Raw genomic sequence first — 23,654 nt, 5'->3', positions numbered from 1 at the left:
AGATGATGTTAAAGAGATTTTGGCATCCCATGAACAAGAACTGATAAATGAAGAGCTGATGCAATTGGAAGAGGAAAGGATAACAATCGAAACAGAATGCAGTAGCGAACGGACTGAAAGTGAAGTCGTCCAGGAACTGAACGTGAAGCAACTGCGTGAGATTTTCGCTGCAATGATAAAGTACGACTTTAATTTTGAAAGGGTACGTCGGTTTAGGGCATATTTGCAGGATAGTTTGAGTCCTTACAAAGAACTGTATGATCTAAAAATGTGCGAGGCTAAGCAGTCAAGCAAGCCTTCCACATCAGCCACAGCAGACGACGAACCTCGACCTTCAACATCGAGGCAGGCAGACATAGAAGATGACCTGCTTGCTCTGATGGAAACAGATGACACCCCAGTGTCCCACCACCCCAACCCCCAGGCCGCGGACAGATACCGATCCGCAAAGAATGCAGCGGTAGCCCGGAGGCACCCAGCACATCTTTAAGAAAAAAAGCCGAAATAAACAAGCTAATTAATTAGGTGCCACCCGGCACATAAATGTCGGCCCAGATCAGAGGCGATTGCTGATTGCGTCGCCTCTGATCTGGGCTGACATTTACATGCCAGGCGGCACATAATTAATTAGCTTGTTTGTTTCGGCTTTTTTCTTAAAGATGTGTTGGGTGTGTCCCGGCTAACGCTGTACCTCTGCATGCTTCGCAGATCGCATATCGGTCAGCGGCCCAGAGGGTGGGGGCCACTGCACCACCCCAACCTCCGACGACTCGGCCTAACACACTATCATCAGTGTGCTTAATGTCTTCCCGATTCCCGTAAGTGATACTACACTGTACATACATTATTTCTACTTTATATAGGCTGTGTATTTTTACGTGTTATTTGGTATGATTTGGCAGCTTCATAGCTTAAAGGTTACTGGAGAGCGCTTGCGCCGTGTTTTTGCTGACGGTGTTTGCGTGAGATTTTCGCTACGGAGAACAGTGCCAGCAATGATTGTGGAAAAGTATTTCTACTTTATATAAGCTGTGTATTCATCATATCATTCCTGCTTTTACTATATGTTACTGTTATTTTAGGTTTTATGTGTTATTTGGCATGATTTGGTAGGTTATTTTTGGGTCTGCAAACGCTCACAAATTTTTCCCATATAAATTAATGGTAATTTCTTCTTCACTTTACGACATTCCGGCTTACGAACTGTCTCATAGGAATGCTCTACCTTCGGATGGTGGGGGAAACCTGTAACCTGCTGGGGTTAGTGAATGACAGCCCTTCCATACAACAGGCCCAGCGGTTAGAAGATTGAGATAAAGAACAGATTTACATTGAAACACACTGAAACGTGTTGTTTGCGTCAACGGCTAACACATCTGACGATGTGTTGCCATTTTGACAACATACCATGCCCAGGTTGTACTAATGCTAACTAGTAAGTCTTTGGACTGTGGGAGGAAACCAGAGCACCCAAAGGAAACCCACACAGTCACGGGGAGAACGTACAAACCCCTGACAGGCAGAGGCAGGAATTGTACCCGGATTATTGGTGTTGCACAGCTTTGCACGGACTATTACACCACTGTATCACTGTCACAACACGACAGTGTAAAAACTCCTTCAACCTGCACCCTGGAACTTTCATGTTTATTTTTTATGTCGCGACACAGTGCGACAACTGGTCCCCCCAGGCCCAGTGAGCCGTGTCACACAATACACCCGTCTGACTAATTAACCCAACGTCTTTGGACAGTGCGAGGAAACCAAAGCACCTGGAGAAACCCACGTATCACAGAGAGAACGTAGAAACTCCCGACGGACAGCGGTGGGCATTAAACCCTGTCACTGGCTCTGGAAGGCGTTATGCTAACCGCTACGCTACCGTGCCGTGAATATTAAAGTGAATCAGCAGTAGAAGCACATGAGCAGAGATTATCGGCCTGATTAACCCTTTCCTTACAACTGTGTTCCCAGTGATCCCTCCATCTCTCCGTTGCCGTGTCCTGAGTCGCATCTCACATCGGGGCCCGGAGCTCTGGCTTCAGGAGGTAGGCCCACACTTTGCTGTATGGGTGGACCAGTTGGGTGGGCTGCTCCTTGCTGTCCACGATGGGCTTGCCCTCGTTGGCCCACTTCATCAGCCCGCCCTCCAGGTTGTAGATCCTCTGCGAGTGGCTGAGACCCTGGCCCAAGTCACGGGCCAGGAACTGCCCCAGGGACTGGGCCATCTTGGAGGAACGGTAGCCCAATGTGCAGTAACAGACCACGTCCCTGTCCACCTGGCTGTCTGTGGGGGACAGCAAGGGTGATGGTGAGGGGTTGCCCAAGGGTACGAAGCTCACCCTCATTCCCTTGCACAGTCCCTTAACTGTGACTAATTCCTCAACCAGCCCAACTCAACTCCAGATCACACAATACCCCAACTCAACTCCAGATCACACAATGCCCCAACTCAACTCCAGATCACACAATGCCCCACTCAACTCCAGATCACACAATACCCCACTCAACTCCAGATCACACAATGCCCCAATTCAACTCCAGATCACACAATACCCCACTCAACTCCAGATCACACAATGCCCCAATTCAACTCCAGATCACACAATGCCCCACTCAACTCCAGATCACACAATGCCCCACTCAACTCCAGATCACACAATACCCCACTCAACTCCAGATCACACAATGCCCCACTCAACTCCAGATCACACAATACCCCACTCAACTCCAGATCACACAATGCCCCACTCAACTCCAGATCACACAATACCCCACTCAACTCCAGATCACACAATGCCCCAATTCAACTCCAGATCACACAATACCCCACTCAACTCCAGATCACACAATGCCCCAATTCAACTCCAGATCACACAATGCCCCAATTCAACTCCAGATCACACAATGCCCCACTCAACTCCAGATCACACAATGCCCCACTCAACTCCAGATCACACAATACCCCACTCAACTCCAGATCACACAATGCCCCACTCAACTCCAGATCACACAATACCCCACTCAACTCCAGATCACACAATGCCCCAATTCAACTCCAGATCACACAATGCCCCAATTCAACTCCAGATCACACAATGCCCCACTCAACTCCAGATCACACAATACCCCACTCAACTCCAGATCACACAATGTCCCAACTCAACTCAAGACCACACAATGCCCCTCCGGTACTCCTCATAAACCACCTCTTCGCCCTCACCCACTGCCAAGTATCCCTTCCCCCCTTCAGCAACTCTCCACTCCCCCTCCATTCCCCTTCACTATCTCCCTCACCTCCTCTCCTCTCCATCTCCCCTCTCCCTCATACTCATGCCAATGTAACACTCCCTCACCACCCTTCTAACTCCACTCCCTACCCCTCACCCCAAACACCTACCCGCTGCCCCCCACCCACTCCCCAACAGTCACTCCACACCCTTGAGCCTCAGACCCCACCGCACCCCCCCCCCAGACCCTCTGGTCAATCCACCCGAATTGGACTCGAGGAAGCAAAGGTGAGGTTAGAGACAGGGAGTGAATGAGGGAGAGCAGGAGATGAGTGAAGTGGAGGGGATGAGAGAGAGGAGGGGTAGATGAAGGAGGGGTTAGTGATGAGGGAGGGGGGAGTGAGGTGGAAAAGATGAGAGGGAGGAGGGGTAGATGAAGGAGGGATTAGTGATGAGGGAGAGGGGAGTGAGGTGGAGGGGATGAGAGGGAGGAGGGGTAGATGAAGGAGGGGTTAGTGATGAGGGAGAGGGGAGTGAGGTGGAAGGGATGAGAGGGAGCTGGAGGAAGTGAGAGACTGGATGAAAGAGAGGAGGGGTAGATGAAGGGGGAGGGGGAGACGTTTAGCTGAAGGGAGGGTGAAGAGTGACATTCAGGAGGGGGAGACGATGGTGGAGAGGATCAGAACCCCAGTGGTCCCTACCTGCCAGACCCAGCTCCTTCACTGTCTTCTCCATGTCGGTGGTCTCTGAGTCAACGCGAACGGCTCCCTCCAAGTGACTGACTTCATATTCAGCCGGACTGCGGACGTCCTGTAACGAGTGGAATAGGAATCATGTTTGATGTATTATCCTTGGCCCAGGAGTGTGTGATGGGACGGTGAGGAGGGAGCTTCACACTGTATCTGACCCTGGGAGTGTGTGTTGGGATGGTGTGGAGGGAGCTTCACTCTGTGTCTGACCCCGGGAGTGTGTGATGGGACGGGGTAGAGGGAGCTTCACACTGTATCTGACCCTGGGAGTGTGTGTTGGGATGGTGTGGAGGGAGCTTCACTCTGTGTCTGACCCCGGGAGTGTGTGATGGGACGGGGTAGAGGGAGCTTCACTCTGTGTCTGACCCCGGGAGTGTGTGAAGGGACGGTGCGGAGGGAGCTTCACTCTGTGTCTGACCCCGGGAGTGTGTAATGGGACGGTATGGAGGGAGCTTCACTCTGTGTCTGACCCCGGGAGTGTGTGATGGGACAGGGTAGAGGGAGCTTCACTCTGTGTCTGACCCCGGGAGTGTGTGATGGGACGGTGTGGAGGGAGTTTCACTCTGTGTCTGACCCTGGGAGTGTGTGATGGGACGGTGTGGAGGGAGCTTCACTCTGTGTCTGACCCTGGGAGTATGTGATGGGATGGTGTGGAGGGAGCTTCACTCTGTGTCTGACCCCGGGATTGTGTGATGGGACGATGTGGAGGGAGCTTCACTCTGTGTCTGACCCCGGGAGCGTGTGATGCGATGGTGTGGAGGGAGTTTCACTCTGTGTCTGACCCCGGGAGTGTGTGATGGGACGGTGTGGAGAGAGCTTTACCCTGTGTCTGACCCTGGGAGTGCATGACAGGATGGTATAAAGAGAGCATCACTCTATCAGTGATACAGGGTATTTGGTAAGGTAACTGTATCAGTGATACAGAGTATTTGGTGATGCAACTGTATCAGTGATACAGGGTATTTGGTGATGTGACCGTATCAGTGATACAGGGTATTTGGTGAGGTCTCACCCAACCTCAGTGGAAAATGCTGCCTCCATTTACCCTATCTGTACCCCTCATAATTTTGAATACATCTGTGAATCTCTCCTCATCCTCCTGCTCTCCAGGGAATAACGTCCTAACCTATTCAACCTTTTCCTTTAACTGAGGTCCTCAAGTCCCGGCCACATCCTTGTAAATTTTCTCTCAGACCCTTCACCAAGTACCTTTTGTCCCAGGAAGTGGTCAAGGTGGGTCCAATTGCAACATTTAAGAGGTTCATGGAGGATTATGAACCAGCTGTGGCCTGTGTTGACCAGTTGGGCCAAAGGGCCTGAATTACCTTTGCAATATTGGAAGGTCTAGATAGACTGGATGTGGAGAGAACTGTTTCCTATAGCGGGAGTCTAGGATAATGGGGAAGAGCCTCAGAATTGAGGGATTTTCCTTTAAATCAGAGATGAGGAGGAATTTCTTTTGTCAGAGGCTGATGGAGCTGTGGAGGCCAAATCATTGAGTATATTTTAAGCAGAGGTTGACAGGTTCTTGATTAGTTAGCAGTTCAAAAGTTATGGAAAGAAGACTGGAGAATGGTGTTGAGAGGAATAATAAATCAGTCATGATGGAACAACAGAGCAGACTCGATGGGCTGAATGGCCTAATTCTGCTCCTATGTCGTATGGTCTACTGTTTCAATGATATCTCACTCTGTGGCCCAGTGAACACAGTTATCTAATTATCCCTGCCGCTCCCATATTCCCAACAATCTCCAGAGACAATCCGGCAGCTACGGGAAGGAGGAGGAAGGAATTGCTCAGGGCCTCTCACCAGCAGCAACACCTGGTTCCGGCTCTGTTTCAGCCGTTCCAGTAGGTGGTTGGACTCGAGGTCCTGCACTGACTGAAAGCTGGTACGAATCCACCAGATTACAGGGTTCATCCTTGCTGGTGGGATGATCTGGGGTTCACAGTGATCCGGGATCTTCCAAAACCACCTGTCAGCACACAGGAAAGAGGACGTCAGGAAAAGCGGTTATCCAGAAGGAACAGCTCACAGAGGTGAACCAGGAGGGGCCAGAGTCGGGCCAGTGAACACAACACCACTGGTCTTCCATTCAGGCAGACGGGGACAGCACACCAGTCCTCCCACGGACAGGGGGCAGCACCACCGGTCCTCCCACAGACAGGGGGCAGCACCACCGGTCCTCCCACTGACCGGGGGGGTAGCACCGCCGGTCCTCCAGCAGACAGAGCGCGGCACCACCAGCCCTCCTGAAGACAGGGAGCGGCAGCACCGGTCCTCCTGAAGACAGGGAGCGGCAGCACCGGTCTTCCGGCAGTCAGGAGGCCATACCGGCGGTCCTCTAGCCCTGAGGCGATATCGTGCCGTTTCCCCTCCATTCCGGTGGGGGGCAGTGTCTGCTTGTCTTCGTCACTTCCTTCGGTTGCTTGCGGAGACGGTGAACGGGTTGAGGCGGGGGGCTGATTCCTCGTCTGCTGTGTCGATTACATCGATTAACGTGCGGAAAATCGTACCTGTGATCACCGACTATTAGTGCTGGGGACGCGAAACGGCTTCTTCTGGTTTATGTCCGTGGCGTAACGAAGGGAGAATGGCGGCGGCCCCGAATACTTTGGAGACTGGTAATGGTGATGTGTTCGTTACGTGACCGGCTGCGCCAATCGCCGGGCGGCTAAGAGGGGCGGAAGTGGGAGCTGCGAGCAAATGCACGGGGCGGAAGTCGGGGTCCAGTTGTTGGAGATCGCTGTTGTTCTCTCTCCCCAGCCAGTGCTGCTGTGGTTTGGGGGACTGACCCTAGCCATTCGGGCGCTTTCCATAGGGTGAGGAGAGACAGTTCGGCCCTTGAGCTTTCTGTACTATCCAAGCAGCGCCGGCTTGGGGTATCTGGTTCCACCACTGGCGAATTGTCTAACAATCTTTTGACCTCAAAATATAGAATCTTCTTTTGACCTGGCATTCGCCATTGCTTACTTATTAAATTAATTTTACAATTAATTCAACTCTCTGGCCCGTTGATGAAACAGCCTCTTGGCCCAATCCCTCCTTTCCGCATTTGCTCTTTAGTCTTGCTGATACAGATCCACGTGCTGTGTAAGTAACTCATTCTTTTATCAGGTAAAGGAGGAAGCCTGTTTAAATCTATCTCCCTCCTATTTGCCTGCAACCCACTTTCTCTCTCAGTTCAACACACGAAACGCAAGAGGAACTCAGCAAGTCAGGCAGCATCGATGGAAATGAACAAACAGTCGAAGTTTTAGCTTGAGTCCCTTCTTCAGGACTGGAAAGGAGGGGGGGGAAGACGACATAGTAAAAAGGTGAGGGTAGGGGAAGGAGGATAGCTGGAAGGTGATAGGTGAAACCAGGTGGCTGGGAAAGGTCAAGGGCTGGAGAGGAGAGGAGAAGCCGGGGGCGATGTGGTGGGCAGGTAAGGAGCAGGGGTATATGTGGGAAGGACAAATGGACAAGGAATCATGGAGGGAGCGACCCCTGTGGGAAGTGGGGGGTTAAAGATGTGTATGGTGGTAGGATCCTGTTGAAGATGGCAGAAGCTGTGGAGAATGATTTGTTGAATGTGGAAGCATGGGGTGGTAGGTGAGGACAAAAGAATTCTATATTAAGGCAGCAGGAAACGGGGGAGATGCTGGTGAGGGGGGAAGGGAAATCCCGTTCTTTGAAGAAAGAGGGCATCTCTGATGTACTGAAAAGGAAAGCATCCTGCGGACACGTGCAGCGGTGATGAAGGAGCTGAGAAAGGGGAATTGCATTTTTACGGTGGACAGTGTCGGAAGAGTCACGATAACTGCGAATCAGTAGGTTTATAAAATATGGCAGCCAACAGTTTGTTGATGGAGGTGAAGACAGAGATCAAAAAAGGGGAGGGAGGTGACAGAAATGGACCAAGTGAATTTAAGGGCAGGGTGGAAGCTGGAGGCAAAATTGATGAAATTAGCAAACGCAGCATGGGTGCATGAAGCAGCACTAATGCAAATGCCATTCCACTCTTTAAGGAAGGAGGGAAGCAGCAGAAAGGAAATTATAGACCAGTTAGCCTGACCTCAGTGGCTGGGAAGATGTTGAAGTCAATTGTTAGGGATGAGGTTATGGAGTACTTGGTGACACAGGACAAGATAGGAAAAAGTCAGCATGGTTTCTTAAGGGTAAATCTTGCCTGATGGACCTGTTGGAATTCTTTGAGGAAATTACAAGTAGGATAGATAAAGGGGATGTAGTGGATGTTGTATATTTGGACTTGCAGAAGGCCTTTGACAAGGTGCCGTACATGAGGCTGCTTACCAAGTTAAGAGTCCATGGTATCATAGGAAAGTTATTGGTATGGTTAGAGCATTGGCTGATTGGTAGGAGGCAGCAACTGGGAATAACAGGATACTTTTCTGGTTGGCTGCCAGTGACTAGTGGTGTTCTGCAGGGGTCAGTGTTGAGACCACTTCTTTTTATGCTGTATATCAATGATTTAGATGATGGAATAGATGGCTTTGTTGCCAAGCTTGCAGATGATACGAAGATTGGTGGAGGGACAGATAGTGTTGAGGAAACAGGTAGGCTGCTGAAGGACTTGCACACATTCGGAGAATGGGCAAGAAAGTGGCAAATGAAATATAATGTTGGAAAATGCATGGTCATGCACTTTGGTAGTAGAAATAAATGTGCAGACTATTTTCTAATTGGGGAGAAAATCCAAAAATCTGAGATGCAGAAGCACTTGGGAGTCCTTGTGCAGAACACCCTGAAGGTTAATTTGCAGGTAGAGTTGGTGGTGAGGAAGGCAAATGCAATGTTAGCATTCATTTCAAGAGGTCTGCTTTATAAGGCACTGGTGAGGCCTCACCTTCAGTATTGTGAACAGTTTTGGGCTTCGGGTTCAAAGGAGGTTCACAAGGATGATTCCAGGAACGAAAGTGTTATCAAATGAGGAACGTTTGACTGCTGCCTGTCCCACGTGTCAGTGAGGGTAGAAACAGGATGATTTGGCAAATTAATGCATGACTGAGAAGCTGGTGCAGGGGGCAGGGCTTTAGGTTCTTGGATCATTGGGATCTCTTCTGGGGGAGGTGTGACCTGTTCAAAAGTGACGGGCGGCACCTGAACCCGAGGGGGACCAATATTCTGGTGGGCAGGTTTGTTAGAGCTGTTGGGGAGGGTTTAAACTAATTTGTCAGGGGAGTGGGAACCGGAGTAAAGGGACTGAGGGTAGAATGGATGGTAAAAAAAGCCAAGATAGTGTGCAGACAGACTGTCAGGAAGGACAGGCAGATGAGAGGAGAAAACTGCAGCCAGCAGGGTGAGTATCAGTGCACTAGGGATGCAGAATCAAAAAGGGTAGCAAATGCAGCATTTAAAGTGTTATATTGTCAACAGTTTTGGGCTCCTCATCCAAGAAAAGATGTGCTGTCATTGGAGAGGGTTTGGAGGAGGTTCATAAGGATGATTCTGGGAATGAAATGTTAATCATATGAAAAATGTTTGATGGCTCTGGGTCTGTACTTGCGGGAATTTAGAAGAACGAAGGGGATCTCATTGAAACCTTTCAAATATTGAAAGGCCTAGATAAGGTAGATGTGGAAAGCATGTTTTGCATGTTGGGGGAGTCAAGGACAGGAGAGGACAACATCAGGATAGGGGGACATCCATTTAAAACAGCAATGCAAATAAATTTCTTTAGCCAGAAAGTGGTGAATTTGTGGAATTTGTTACCACAGGCAGCTTTGGAAGCCAGGTCGTTGGGTGTATTTAAAGCAGAGCTTGATAGGTTCTTGATTGGACACGGTATCATAGGTTATGGGGAGAAGGCCAGGGAGTGGGGCTGAGGAGGGAATAAAAGGATCAGCCATGATTAAATGGGGGAGCAGTCTCGATGGGCCAAATGGCCTAATTCTGCTCCTATGTCTTATGGTCTAAATTGGGCAATTAGAATAAGTCATTGCTCAGGACAATGAGATTGCTGTGCTATTCCAGTCTCAGCAAAACAAATATCTGCAATACATGTGTTACAGCTTAATTAAAAACAAAATTTCCATATTTACATGCAGCAAGTGACTGCAGTAGTCCATAACACTCAAAGGCCATCGGCAAGCCGTGGTGTAGCATCTTTCAGCTGCACAACAGCCCTCGGGAAGAAGCTGTTTTCAGTCTCACTGTCTTGGCCAAGATGTTTCCGTATGTCTACCGGATTGCACAGACATTAGCACAGCAACCTGCGAGCTGGAATGTGATCGGGGCGGGCGGGGGGGAACCAGAGCACGTGGGGAAAACCTACCCAGTCAGAGGAGAACATGCAAAGTGTACACAGTCAGCACTGGAAGTCAGGGATGAACCCGGATTTTGGAGCTGGAAGGCAGGAGGATTAATTGCCTTGCAGTGAGTGTTTATTCTGTAACTCTTCCTACAAAAAATACCAGTCCCTTCATTTCCTCATCTCTCATGTTGTTCGATCATTGGTCTGTGTTGGCCCTAGGACAGCACATCCTTAAATGTGTTGGTTGTTACCACAAATGACACATTCCTCTGTATGCTTCAATGTTTCAATCTTTGTTTTGGTCACCCCCCTCCCCACTATAGTTTTGTACGTTATGTGCCATTTCCATGACCATGATTGTTCCTGGTAAATTTTTCTTCAGAAGTGGTTTGCCATTGCCTTCTTCTGGCCAGTATCTTTACAAGCTGGGTGACCCCAGCTATTATCAATACTCTTCAGAGATTGTCTGCTGTCAGTGGTCAAGTAACCAGGACTTGTGATGTACACCAGCTGCTCAAACAACCATCCACCACCTGATCCCGTGGCTTCACGTGACCCTGATCAGTGGGGGGCTAAGCAGGTTCTACACCTTGCCCAAGGGTGACCTGTAGACTAGTGGAGGGAAGGAATGCCTTACACCTCCTTTGGTAGAGACGTATCTCCACCCTGCCACTCAATATTTCAATGTACTTGTGAGAATTAAATCTGTAAAGGGATATATCTGAATGTGATAGATCTGTAAAGGGATATATTCAAGATTTATGCTTATGTATCTCACAGACATGGAGACGTTCAGTGAAATGAATCATTGGGGTTAACAACCAAGATACCCAGGCAGGTGCTAAGAGTAGCCTGCAGGTGTTGCCACACACTCTGGTGTCAAATTAATTCTTCCTGTAAGCTCACTGAATCCAGGTCGTTCATAATTTTATATATTTCGACAAAGTTTCCTTATAGTCCTCTGTTCCAAAGAAATTATCGCCATTCTTATCGGCCTTTTCATGATGTGCAATTTTCCAGTTCACTAAAGAAAAAGTTCAAAATAAATTTATTACCAAAGTGCATCAATGTCACCATATATATAACCCTGAGATTCATTTCCGGATCAAGACGCTAAACACTGTACATATAGCTCACACACAATACACTAACTAATATAACCACAAATAAATTAAGAAATAATAAAGTGTATTAGGGTTTAGCATCCCCCGCCCCCACCTGAATCAGAATCAGGTTTAACATCACCAGCATTTGTTGTGAAATTTGTCGTCTTTGCGGCAGCAGTAAATGCAACACATAATAATAGAGAAAGAAACTGTGAATTACAGTAAGTGTGTGTGTATATATATATATATATAAAAAAAACACACACACTGTATATATGAATACAATATACATCCTGAAATTCTTTTACTTCGCAAACATCCACGAAAGCAGAGGAATAAATGACAGTTAAATGTTAGAACCCCAAAGACCCCCAACTCCCCCCTCCCAAGCATAAACAGCAGCAAAGCAACAACCCCCTCCCTCCCCCACCAGCAAAAAAGCACCCCCCCCTCCACCGAGCACTCAAGTGTGCAGCGAAGCATCAATAAAGACACAGACTTGCACTACTCGTTCACCCGGTAATTCAACATTCCACAGGCTCTCTCTCTCTCCCTAATAAGGGAAAAATAGGTGTCCCCATTTCACAGCGAGAGGGGCGGCATAACAAAACAACTCGCCAATTTATGGAGTTAAAAGTCTTGCGTCGATTTTCCGGAGCTTTGTGCCCAAAGAACTCGGGTCTCTAGGCACACAGCCAGCAGCCAGCTCGCTGCTTTCGATCTTCCATACACTCCCGCGACACATCAGGCAGCAGTACCGGCCTCGAATCAGCCCATCTCCAGAGCCACCAAAATCCGGCACCCTGAAGGTGTGCTAGTCTTCCAGGCCACGTCCTTGGCATATCGAAAAGTTGCCGGTCGTGAGGCCCTGAGAGCGGGTCCCATTTCTGCAAAGAACTGAAGTCAGCGTGTAACTCCAGGTCAGGGTCTTCAAAAGAACCCTGAAAAGGAAAAAAAGAGATATTAAAGATAGAAACAGAGCTGTTTCCGAAGATGTTCTCAAACTCCTAATGAAATATAGCTGCTGATGTATCTTCTTTGAAGCTGCATTAATATGTTGGGTGCAGAGATGTTGACACTTAGGAACTTGAAATTGCTCATTCTTTCCATTTCTGATCCCTCGATGAGAACCAGTGTGTGTTCCTTCTTCTTACTCTTTCTGAGGTCCACAATCAGTTCTTTGGTCTTACTGACCCCTGGGTTAGTGCCAACCATTAGCCATGCATTTGCTTTAATTGTCCCCACATTCCCATCAAGTTCACACAGACTCTGCCATTAACCCAGCTGGAGGGTAAATTGCAGTGGTCAATTAACCCAGAAGCTCCCGCGTCTTTGGAATGAGGGATGAAACTGGAACACCCAGGAGGTACCCACGCAGTCACGGAGAGAACGCAGACAGTGGCGGATGTCAGGAGCAGGTCCCCGAGGTTGTGGGGCAAGGTGCAGGAGATCCCCAGGAAGATTTACTGGGAGGTGGAGAGGAGGTTTGGGGGCATGGAGGCAGATACATTAAAGGCATCTAAGAGACTCTTAGATGGGCATATGGATGATGGAAAAATGGAGGGCTGTGTGGGAGGGAGGGGTTAGATTGATCTTAGAGTAAGTAAAAACGTCATGGGCCAAAGGGCCTGTACTCTGTACTGCTGTACTGTTCTATGTTTTGTGAGATGATGTTTGAGTATCACACTTTGTCAGTTTTTGAACAGTGAGAATTAACCTGTGTTTTCCACCATTCCCCCCCCCCCGCCCCATTATCCATCATCAGAGGAACAGGCAAAGCTGCGTTTCCAGGTGGAGCTGGAGTTTGTTCAGTGTCTGGCAAACCCAAACTACCTGAACTGTGAGTATCCTGGGTAGCTGCCGGCGTTGCTGACCTCGGGAACAGTGCCAGGCAGACTGCGCAAGGCAGTGCAACGGGATTCAGCTGGAGGCTTAGACCAGGGGAGCTGGTGTAGGATATCGGAATCTGGTTTATTAGCACTGACATAGGATGTGATATTGGTGGCAGCAGTACAATGCAATACATATAAAAACACCGTAAATTACGAAAGCTGAATAACTAGTTTGTGTTCATGGGTTCACAGACCATTCAAAACTCTGATGGCGGAGGGGAAGAAGCTGTTCCTGAATCGTTGACTGTGTACCTTCAGGCTCCTGTACCTCCTCCCTGATGGTAGCAGTGAGAAGAGGGCCAGTCCTCGGTGGTGGGGGTCCCTGATGATGGAAGCTGACTAAATTCTGCCTCCAAGTTTGCACAATTAAGCCAGAATCAAAGATTCAAAGTCAAAGTACATTTATTATCAAAGTATATGTAGCATATAACCATGAGATTCGACTTTCCACGGTCAGCCGTGAAACAAAGAGCCCATTCAAAGAAAACATCAAACACCCATTGTGCAAAAAAAAGAGAAAAAATTGTGCAAATGGCAAAGGTGAGCAAAAAACACACAAAATATAAAACATCAAAACCTTGAACCAGCCTAGGAATGTTCAGTTCAGCTGAGCACTGTGTTGTTTAACTGCAGGCCACAGAGCCAGTCTGTCCCAATGAAAATCGTACAAATTAGCAATTAAAAAGGGAGAGACCAGAAACACATCATAACGTGAACTACAGAGCCCAGTCCACACACCACGATGATATCAGGTTTAATATGATTGGCATGTCATGAAATATGTTGTTTTGCAACTGCAGTAAATTCCAATACATAACAAACTAAAAATTACAATGAAATATATATATATATATATATAAATTAAATTAATTGTGCAAAAAGAGAGCAAAAGAAAGAAAAAGAAGTGAGGTAGTGTACATGGGTTCGTTGTCCATTCAGAAATCTGATGGTGGAGGGGAAGAAGCTGTTCCCAAAGCATTGCATGTGGGCCTTTCATCCTCGATGGTACTGATGAGGAGAGGGCTTGCCCTGGGTGCTGAGGGTTCCTAGTGGTGGCTGCTGTCTTGAGGCACCGCCTTTAGAAGATGTCCTTGGTGCTGGGGAGGGTTGTGCCCACGATAGAGCTGATTCAGTCTGCAATCCTCTGCAGCTCATTCCGATGCTGTGCATTGGAGCCTCCAAATCAGACTGTGATGCAACGAGTCAGAATGCCTTCCACCGGACATTTACGGAGATTTGTCAGAGTATTTGGTAACATACCAAGTCTCCTCAAGCTCCTAATGAAGCAGAGCCGCTGTTGTGCCTTCTTCATGGTTACACCAACGGCCCCTGATAGACCTTCGGCCCTTGATAGATCCTCTGAGATGTTGATGCCCAGCTACTTGAAACCAGACATAGTCATAGTCATACTTTATTGATCCCAGGGGAAATTGGTTAAACTACTCAGCCTTTCCACCCCTGGCCCCTCGATGAGGGCCAGTGTGTGTTCCCTTCCTGAAGTCCCGTCTATTTCTTGTTCTTGCTGATGTTGAGTGCAAGGTTGCTGCTGATCCGTCTCACTCCAGTACGCTCCTCCTCGGCATTTGAGAGTTTGACTGACGACGCGGTGTGATCGGTGAATGGCAGGGTCTCAGAGAGGGGCCCCGGAGGCTCACTGGGCGATACAGGAGTGCTTGCTGGGTGTGAACGGTGGTAAGGACCGTGCTGGGTGGTTGGGAGTAGCTCCTGTAAGGGATTGTTGGAGGGGTGGCAATGCAGAGGGACAGGTAGGGGAATGGCGTTAAAGAGTGGTGGGAGTTGGGGTTGTGGCTGAGGGATTAGAGAGCCAGCACTGGTTATGGAGGTGTGCCTTGTCTATTGGTGTGGTGGTCTGGGTAGCCTTGTCGCTGGCATCTAATTGAATTATTTTGTCTTGGTGCCGCAGTCCTGGCGCAGCGAGGCTACTTCAGAGACCGCACGTTCGTCAATTACTTCAAGTACCTTCTGTACTGGAAAGAACCGGAGTACGCCAAGTACCTGAAGTAAGTGCCCCGGCCAGTGTCGGATTTGGGTTTCATATCACTGGCGTATAACGTAAAATGCATTGTTTTGCAGCAGCAGTACAGAGCGATGTAATATAAATTACCGTAAAAATAGATAACCTGAGGCACCGCCTTCTTCACTGTACATTGCCCTGGGAAGTTCATATCTAGAATCAGGTTTTTATCACTGAGATGTGTTGTGAAATTGTTCTTTTGCAGCAGCAGTACAACACAATACATAAAAATTACTATAAATTACAAATGACTAAATATTGTAAATAAAGAAATAAGAAGTTAGTGTTCATGGATTTGGATGGCAGAGGAAAAGAAACTAGAGATACAGCATGGCATCAAATGGTGAAAGGCCCAGACAGACTGGATATGGAGAAGACATTTCCTATAGTGGGGGAGTCTAGGACCAGAGGACACAGATAGAATGGATGTGGAGAGGATGTTTCCTATAGTGGGGGAGTCTAGGACCAGAGGACACAGATAGAATGGATGTGGAGAGGATGTTTCCTATAGTGGGGGAGTCTAGGACCAGAGGGCACAGATAGAGTGGATGTGGAGAGGATGTTTCCTATAGTGGGTGAGTCTAGGACCAGAGGGCACAGATAGAGTGGATGTGGAGAAGACATTTCCTATAGTGGGGGAGTCTAGGACCAGAGGTCACAGAGTGGGTATGGAGAGGATGTTTCCTATAGTGGGGAGTCTAGGACCAGAGGGCACAGATAGAGTGGATGTGGAGAGGATGTTTCCTATAGTGGGGGAGTCTAGGACCAGAGGACACAGATAGAGTGGATGTGGAGAGGATGTTTCCTATAGTGGGGGAGTCTAGGACCAGAGGACACAGATAGAGTGGATGTGGAGAGGATGTTTCCTATAGTGGGGAGTCTAGCACCAGAGGACACAGATTCAGAATTGAGGGACATCTGTTTAGAACAGAGATGAGGAATTTCTTTAGCCAGAGGGTATTAAATCTATGGAATTCATTGCCACAGGCAGCTGTGGAGGCCATGTCATTGGTATATTAAAGCAGAGGTTGATTAGTCAGGGTGTCAGGAGACAGGAGAATGGGGCTAAGAGGGATGATAAATCAGTCATAATGAAATAGCAGAGCAGACTTGATGGGCTGAGTGGGCTAATTCTGTTCCTATGTATTATTGTAATAGCCCTTTCTGGCTCAACGAGCCCACACTGCCCAGTTACCTCCATGTGACCAATGAACCTACTAACCGTTAGGGTCTGTCACTGTACAATAACTGGGAGGAAAGCCATGCGGTTACGAGGAGAATGTACAGACAGCGTCAGGAATCGAACCCGGGCCACTGGCGCTGTAACCACTACACCACTGTGCTGTTCATGAGTGTGTGTCTTCAGGCTCCTGGACCTCCTCTCCAATGATAGTAATGAGAAGACGGCATGTCCTGGGTGGTGAGGGTCTTTAGTGATGAATCCGCCTTCTTGAGACACTGAATTATTCTTCAGATTCATTTGTTTGTTACGTGTACATGGAAGCATAATGTGAAATGTGGTGTTTGCGCTGAGAATGTGCTAGGGGCAGTCTGCAATTGCTGCCACACAGTCTGGTGCCAATATAGCATGTCCACAAGGTTCAGCAGAACAACACCAAAACAACGCCCTTTCCCACCCTCTAAACCACTCACACAGACAGGCCTCCAACCACAGGACTCTTGGCCCCGGCCTTATCTTGATTAGCCAGGGCATCGAAGGGTATGGGGAGAAGGCAGGGGAATGGGGATGACTGGAAGAATTGAATCAGCCCATGACTGAATGGCAGAGACTCGATGGGCTGAATGGCCTACTTCTGCTCCTATATGTTATGCTCTCTCAGACACGCAGATGTCTGGCCTCCAGTTCCTTGCCCAGACTTGCAGACATCGGGCCTCCAACTTCCAGACATGCCGACCCAGGGGCTTCGACCTTCTGGCCTTAACCTCCAGACTCACCGGTCTACGACCAGGGCTCATTGATCACAGGACTTTGAACCGCGCCCCTCGTGTCTCCAACCGACCCTTGCCGACCTGGGGTGTGGGGTCACTGGCCCTCGTGTTTCTCCACTAGTTCTCTCACTCTCTGTCTCTTGCCCTGCAGATACCCCCAGTGCCTGCACATGCTGGAGCTGCTGCAGTACGAGCACTTCCGCAAGGAGCTGGTGAACGCGCAGTGTGCCAAGTTCATCGACGAGCAGCAGCTTCTCCACTGGCAGCACTACTCCCGCAAGCGGGTCAGGCTGCAGCAGGCCCTGGCAGAGCAACAGCAGCAGAACAACGCGTCTGGCAAGTGAGGGTGCCGGAGAGCGTCAGGGGAGGCCAGAGTGAAGGCTGCCGCAGCAAACTTCAACATAGGCGTTCTCCTGGCACACCTGGGGCAGGAAAGGACCCCTCCCTTGGAGATTTGTTTTATGAACAGTTCAGAGGTGAAGCGATTGAGTGAGGACAATGTGCCCCAATCTGCAGCTCTGCACTCTTCAACATCAGCTCGATTCACTGCTGAGAGTTTCTGTCAGTGGGACAGAACACAACTCTCTGGACGTTATCCAGTTGAAAACCCAGAAATATTAGCCATTTGTAGAAGGAACTAGCGCAATATACAGTAAGACCATGTTACTAGATTTCAGTGTGTTTTGAAGGTCTACACCCAGCCAAAACTTTAACCTTCCTGTCCAATCCAGCAGTCCTGGTGTACAGTACCGGTGGGGACAGGTCTGTCAATGTATAACACCGGGGTACGGTACCGGTGGGGACGGGTCTGTCACTGTACAACACCGGGGTACGGTACCGGTGGGGACGGGTCTGTCACTGTACAACACCGGGGTACGGTACCGGTGGGGATGGGTCTGTCACTGTACAACACCGGGGTGCGGTACCGGTGGTGATGGGTCTCACTGTATAACACCGGGGTACGGTACCGGTGGGGACGGGTCTGTCACTGTACAACACCGGGGTGCGGTACCAGTGGTGATGGGTCTCACTGTATAACACCGGGGTACGTTACCGGTGGGGACGGGTCTGTCACTGTATAACACCGGAGTACGGTACCGGTGGAGACGGGTCTGTCACTGTGTAACACCGGGGTACGGTACCGGTGGGGATGGGTCAGTCACTGTGTAACACTGGAGTACGGTACCGGTGGAGACGGGTCTGTCACTGTGTAACACCGGGGTACGGTACTGGTGGGGACGGGTTTGTCACTGTGTAACACCGGGGTACGGTACCGGTGGGGATGGGTCAGTCACTGTGTAACACCGGAGTACGGTACCGGTGGAGACGGGTCTGTCACTGTGTAACACCGGGGTACGGTACTGGTGGGGACGGGTTTGTCACTGTATAACACCGGGGTACGGTACCGGTGGGGATGGGTCAGTCACTGTGTAACACTGGAGTACGGTACCGGTGGGGACGGGTCTGTCACTGTGTAACACCGGGGTACGGTACTGGTGGGGACGGGTTTGTCACTGTGTAACACCGGGGTACGGTACCGGTGGGGATGGGTCAGTCACTGTGTAACACCGGAGTACGGTACCGGTGGAGACGGGTCTGTCACTGTGTAACACCGGGGTACGGTACTGGTGGGGACGGGTTTGTCACTGTGTAACACCGGGGTACGGTACCGGTGGGGATGGGTCAGTCACTGTGTAACACTGGAGTACGGTACCGGTGGGGACGGGTCAGACACTGTAACACCAGGTACTGGGACTGGTGCAGACGGGTCCGTCACTGTATAACTCTGGGGTACGGTACCGGTGCGGACGGGTCCGTCACTGTATAACTCTGGGGTACGGTACCGGTGCGGACGGGTCCGTCACTGTATAACGCCAGGGTACGGTACCGGTGGGGACGGGTCCGTCACTGTGTAACACCGGGGTACGGTACCGGTGGGGACAGGTCTGTCACTGTATAACACCAGGGTACGGTACCAGTGGGGACGGGTCTGTCACTGTATAACGCCGGGGTACGGTACCGGTGGGGACGGGTCAGTCACTGTAACACCAGGTACTGGGACTGGTGCGGACGGGTCTGTCACTGTGTAACACCGGGGTACAGTACTGGTGGGGACGGGTTTGTCACTGTGTAACACTGGAGTATGGTACCGGTGGGGATGGGTCTGTCACTGTATAACACTGGGGTACGGTACTGGTGGGGACGGGTCTGTCACTGTGTAACGCCGGGGTACGGTACCGGTGGGGACGGGTCTGTCACTGTATCACACCGGGGTACGGTACCGGTGGGGACGGGTCAGACACAGTAACACCAGGTACTGGGACTGGTGCAGACGGGTCCGTCACTGTATAACACCGGGGTACGGTACCGGTGTGGACGGGTCCGTCACTGTATAACACCGGGGTACGGTACCGGTGGGGACGGGTCTGTCACTGTACAACACCGGGGTACGGTACCGGTGGGGATGGGTCTGTCACTGTACAACACCGGGGTGCGGTACCGGTGGTGATGGGTCTCACTGTATAACACCGGGGTACGGTACCGGTGGGGACGGGTCTGTCACTGTACAACACCGGGGTGCGGTACCAGTGGTGATGGGTCTCACTGTATAACACCGGGGTACGTTACCGGTGGGGACGGGTCTGTCACTGTATAACACCGGAGTACGGTACCGGTGGAGACGGGTCTGTCACTGTGTAACACCGGGGTACGGTACCGGTGGGGATGGGTCAGTCACTGTGTAACACTGGAGTACGGTACCGGTGGAGACGGGTCTGTCACTGTGTAACACCGGGGTACGGTACTGGTGGGGACGGGTTTGTCACTGTGTAACACCGGGGTACGGTACCGGTGGGGATGGGTCAGTCACTGTGTAACACCGGAGTACGGTACCGGTGGAGACGGGTCTGTCACTGTGTAACACCGGGGTACGGTACTGGTGGGGACGGGTTTGTCACTGTATAACACCGGGGTACGGTACCGGTGGGGATGGGTCAGTCACTGTGTAACACTGGAGTACGGTACCGGTGGGGACGGGTCTGTCACTGTGTAACACCGGGGTACGGTACTGGTGGGGACGGGTTTGTCACTGTGTAACACCGGGGTACGGTACCGGTGGGGATGGGTCAGTCACTGTGTAACACCGGAGTACGGTACCGGTGGAGACGGGTCTGTCACTGTGTAACACCGGGGTACGGTACTGGTGGGGACGGGTTTGTCACTGTGTAACACCGGGGTACGGTACCGGTGGGGATGGGTCAGTCACTGTGTAACACTGGAGTACGGTACCGGTGGGGACGGGTCAGACACTGTAACACCAGGTACTGGGACTGGTGCAGACGGGTCCGTCACTGTATAACTCTGGGGTACGGTACCGGTGCGGACGGGTCCGTCACTGTATAACTCTGGGGTACGGTACCGGTGCGGACGGGTCCGTCACTGTATAACGCCAGGGTACGGTACCGGTGGGGACGGGTCCGTCACTGTGTAACACCGGGGTACGGTACCGGTGGGGACAGGTCTGTCACTGTATAACACCAGGGTACGGTACCAGTGGGGACGGGTCTGTCACTGTATAACGCCGGGGTACGGTACCGGTGGGGACGGGTCAGTCACTGTAACACCAGGTACTGGGACTGGTGCGGACGGGTCTGTCACTGTGTAACACCGGGGTACAGTACTGGTGGGGACGGGTTTGTCACTGTGTAACACTGGAGTATGGTACCGGTGGGGATGGGTCTGTCACTGTATAACACTGGGGTACGGTACTGGTGGGGACGGGTCTGTCACTGTGTAACGCCGGGGTACGGTACCGGTGGGGACGGGTCTGTCACTGTATCACACCGGGGTACGGTACCGGTGGGGACGGGTCAGACACAGTAACACCAGGTACTGGGACTGGTGCAGACGGGTCCGTCACTGTATAACACCGGGGTACGGTACCGGTGTGGACGGGTCCGTCACTGTATAACACCGGGGTACGGTACCGGTGGGGACGGGTCTGTCACTGTATCACACCGGGGTACGGTACCGGTGGGGACGGGTCAGACACAGTAACACCAGGTACTGGGACTGGTGCAGACGGGTCCGTCACTGTATAACACCGGGGTATGGTACCGGTGTGGACGGGTCCGTCACTGTATAACTCTGGGGTACGGTACCGGTGCGGACGGATCCGTCACTGTATAACTCCGGGGTACGGTACCGGTGGGGACGGGTCTGTCACTGTATAACGCCAGGGTATGGTACCAGTGGGGTCGGGTCTGTCACTGTATAACGCCAGGGTATGGTACCAGTGGGGACGGGTCTGTCACTGTATAACGCCAGGGTATGGTACCAGTGGGGACGGGTCTGTCACTGTATAACTCCGGGGTACGGTACCGGTGGGGACGGGTCCGTCACTGTATAACTCCGGGGTACGGTACCGGTGGGGTCGGGTCTGTCACTGTATAACTCCGGGGTACGGTACCGGTGGGGACGGGTCTGTCACTGTATAACTCCGGGGTACGGGACTGGTGGGGACGGGTCTGTCACTGTGTAACTCCGGGGTACGGTACCGGTGGGGACGGGTCTGTCACTGTAACACCAGGTACTGGGACTGGTGCGGACGGGTCTGTCACTGTATGACGCCAGGGTATGGTACCAGTGGGGACGGGTATGTCACTGTGTAACTCCGGGGTACGGTACCGGTGGGGACGGGTCTGTCACTGTAACACCAGGTACTGGGACTGCAGTAAAGTGCCTCTGGAATCTCGCTGCACTGGTGTGTTGCCGGGATTGCAGCATTGGCCCTCATTTTTTGTAACCTTGGTCTTTGCAGTCCCTGCAGACATTGAAAGCTCTTACTTTGTTGTGTAAACAAGTGAGTAGGCGTGTTTGAAAGGGCAATTTCAAGCAGGGTTAAACTTTCACAGTGACAAGGGTTCATTAATAGGTGATCAATTACAGCAGGGGTGGGAATTTATGGAAACAAGACTGCTGAGGCTGGAATCTACTGGGGGATCTCTGTAAGTCAAGCAGCCTCTGTGGATGGAGGTGGGAGATCTTGTTGGTGTTTTTGGTCAAAACTCTGCATCTAAACCAACATCATTTCCAGTTCTAGACCTGCCACAGCCAAAATGCTGGGGGAAAGTGAATGGCCACCTTATGAAGATAATATTGTAAAGTTTAGCTTTTATTAGTCACATGCATACTGAACCACACAGTGAAATGTGTCAACAACCAACACATTCTGAGGGTGTGCTGGGAACAGCCCGCAAATGTCACCACGCTTCTGGTGCTAACGTAGCATGTCCATAACTTACTGATTTTAAACTCTACACTTTTGGACTGTGGGAGGAAACCAGAGCACCTGGAGGAAATCCACGTGGTCATGGAGAGAATGTGCAAACTGTTACAGACACTGGCAGGAATTAAACCGGGATCGCTGGTGATGGGTGCGTTACATTAACTGCACATTTATACAGGCACCTTTAATATAACCCTACAGAACATTATGGGACATAGCAAATTTTGATGAAAGCGTGTGGGTTTTAAACTAGTGGAGGTGTTGAGAGGGTGTGGAACAGGATGTGGGAATGCTGGATCTTGGCAGTTGAGACTCTGCCCATCTGTGGTGGAATGATAAAATCTGTTGAACTTTACTGACCAGGTACGGAACTGATTGTGGTGCAGGAGTGAGAATCAAAACTCATATCTTCCAGATTTCCTTTGGAGGCCATTTGTCTTATCAAGCCTGTACTAGCTTGGACCAATTCCACCAGTTAAATGACCCCCCCCCCCCCCCCCCGGTTTCCCTCTTCATTGTGATCAGCAGTAACCATGAATGTGAAGAAGTGGGTCAGGCAGCAGCTGTAGAGAGAGAAATGGATTATCAGAGCAAACAGAATTGGTGTTTGAAATAACGAACGATTTGTTAAAAGCTGGTGTGGCCCAGGAGACCTGTGAAAGCTGACCTCAATGGATGAGTTTACCAGTAACATTTTGCTACAGGGGGGTTTAAGTAACAAACTAGGTCCTGATTATAGAATAAAACAGGTCTGATAGCAAATCCAATTTTCTATTACAACAATGGGTGCACAATATAATTAGTGAACTTGCTGAAACTTGGGTGTTGTTGCTTTTGCATTCCAGATTTCTGCTTTTATCTGTTATCATCACATTAAAACAATCCACATCACTATCTATTAGTTATTAGCCTTTGCTATTCTTCCCCCTACAACAGCAATGACATTGGAACGATGCACGAACTGGAAAGGCTGGGCATCTGACATTCTGGAATCCGGGACTCAAAGCTGCACCGTGTCTGACAGGTGCAGGGCTGTTCGTGGAACAGGCATTGGGTACTTTTGGAACCATTCAGGGCAACACCAAGGAGCCAGAGAGGGGGTGGGGTGGGGAGTCACAGTGATTAGCTCGGGGTGTCCCTGGGTACCC

At 50.4% G+C, this 23,654-nt stretch overlaps 2 protein-coding genes across 2 annotated transcripts; one reads left to right on the top strand and one right to left on the bottom strand.

Moving 5' to 3' along the window:
- Nucleotides 1-637: 637 nt before the first annotated feature.
- LOC134337013 (sulfurtransferase Alvin_2599-like) lies at nucleotides 638-6,966 on the bottom strand. Its single transcript, XM_063031756.1, has 4 exons — nucleotides 6,497-6,966; nucleotides 5,790-5,955; nucleotides 3,932-4,040; nucleotides 638-2,287 (listed from the first exon to the last, which is right to left on the bottom strand). The coding sequence occupies exons 2-4, from the start codon at nucleotides 5,898-5,900 to the stop codon at nucleotides 2,016-2,018; spliced, it is 492 nt and encodes a 163-aa protein (XP_062887826.1). The 5' UTR covers nucleotides 5,901-5,955; nucleotides 6,497-6,966; the 3' UTR covers nucleotides 638-2,015.
- On the top strand, nucleotides 6,015-23,568 carry med31 (mediator complex subunit 31). The gene is made up of 4 exons (XM_063031759.1): nucleotides 6,015-6,604; nucleotides 13,108-13,182; nucleotides 15,159-15,255; nucleotides 17,371-23,568. Exons 1-4 carry the CDS (start codon nucleotides 6,574-6,576, stop codon nucleotides 17,561-17,563), a joined length of 396 nt encoding a protein of 131 aa, XP_062887829.1. The 5' UTR covers nucleotides 6,015-6,573; the 3' UTR covers nucleotides 17,564-23,568.
- Nucleotides 23,569-23,654: the final 86 nt, after the last annotated feature.

Source organism: Mobula hypostoma, chromosome 23 (assembly GCF_963921235.1).
Source record: "Mobula hypostoma chromosome 23, sMobHyp1.1, whole genome shotgun sequence".
NCBI lineage: Eukaryota > Metazoa > Chordata > Chondrichthyes > Myliobatiformes > Myliobatidae > Mobula > Mobula hypostoma.
This window is presented reverse-complemented; position numbering and strand designations above follow the sequence as displayed.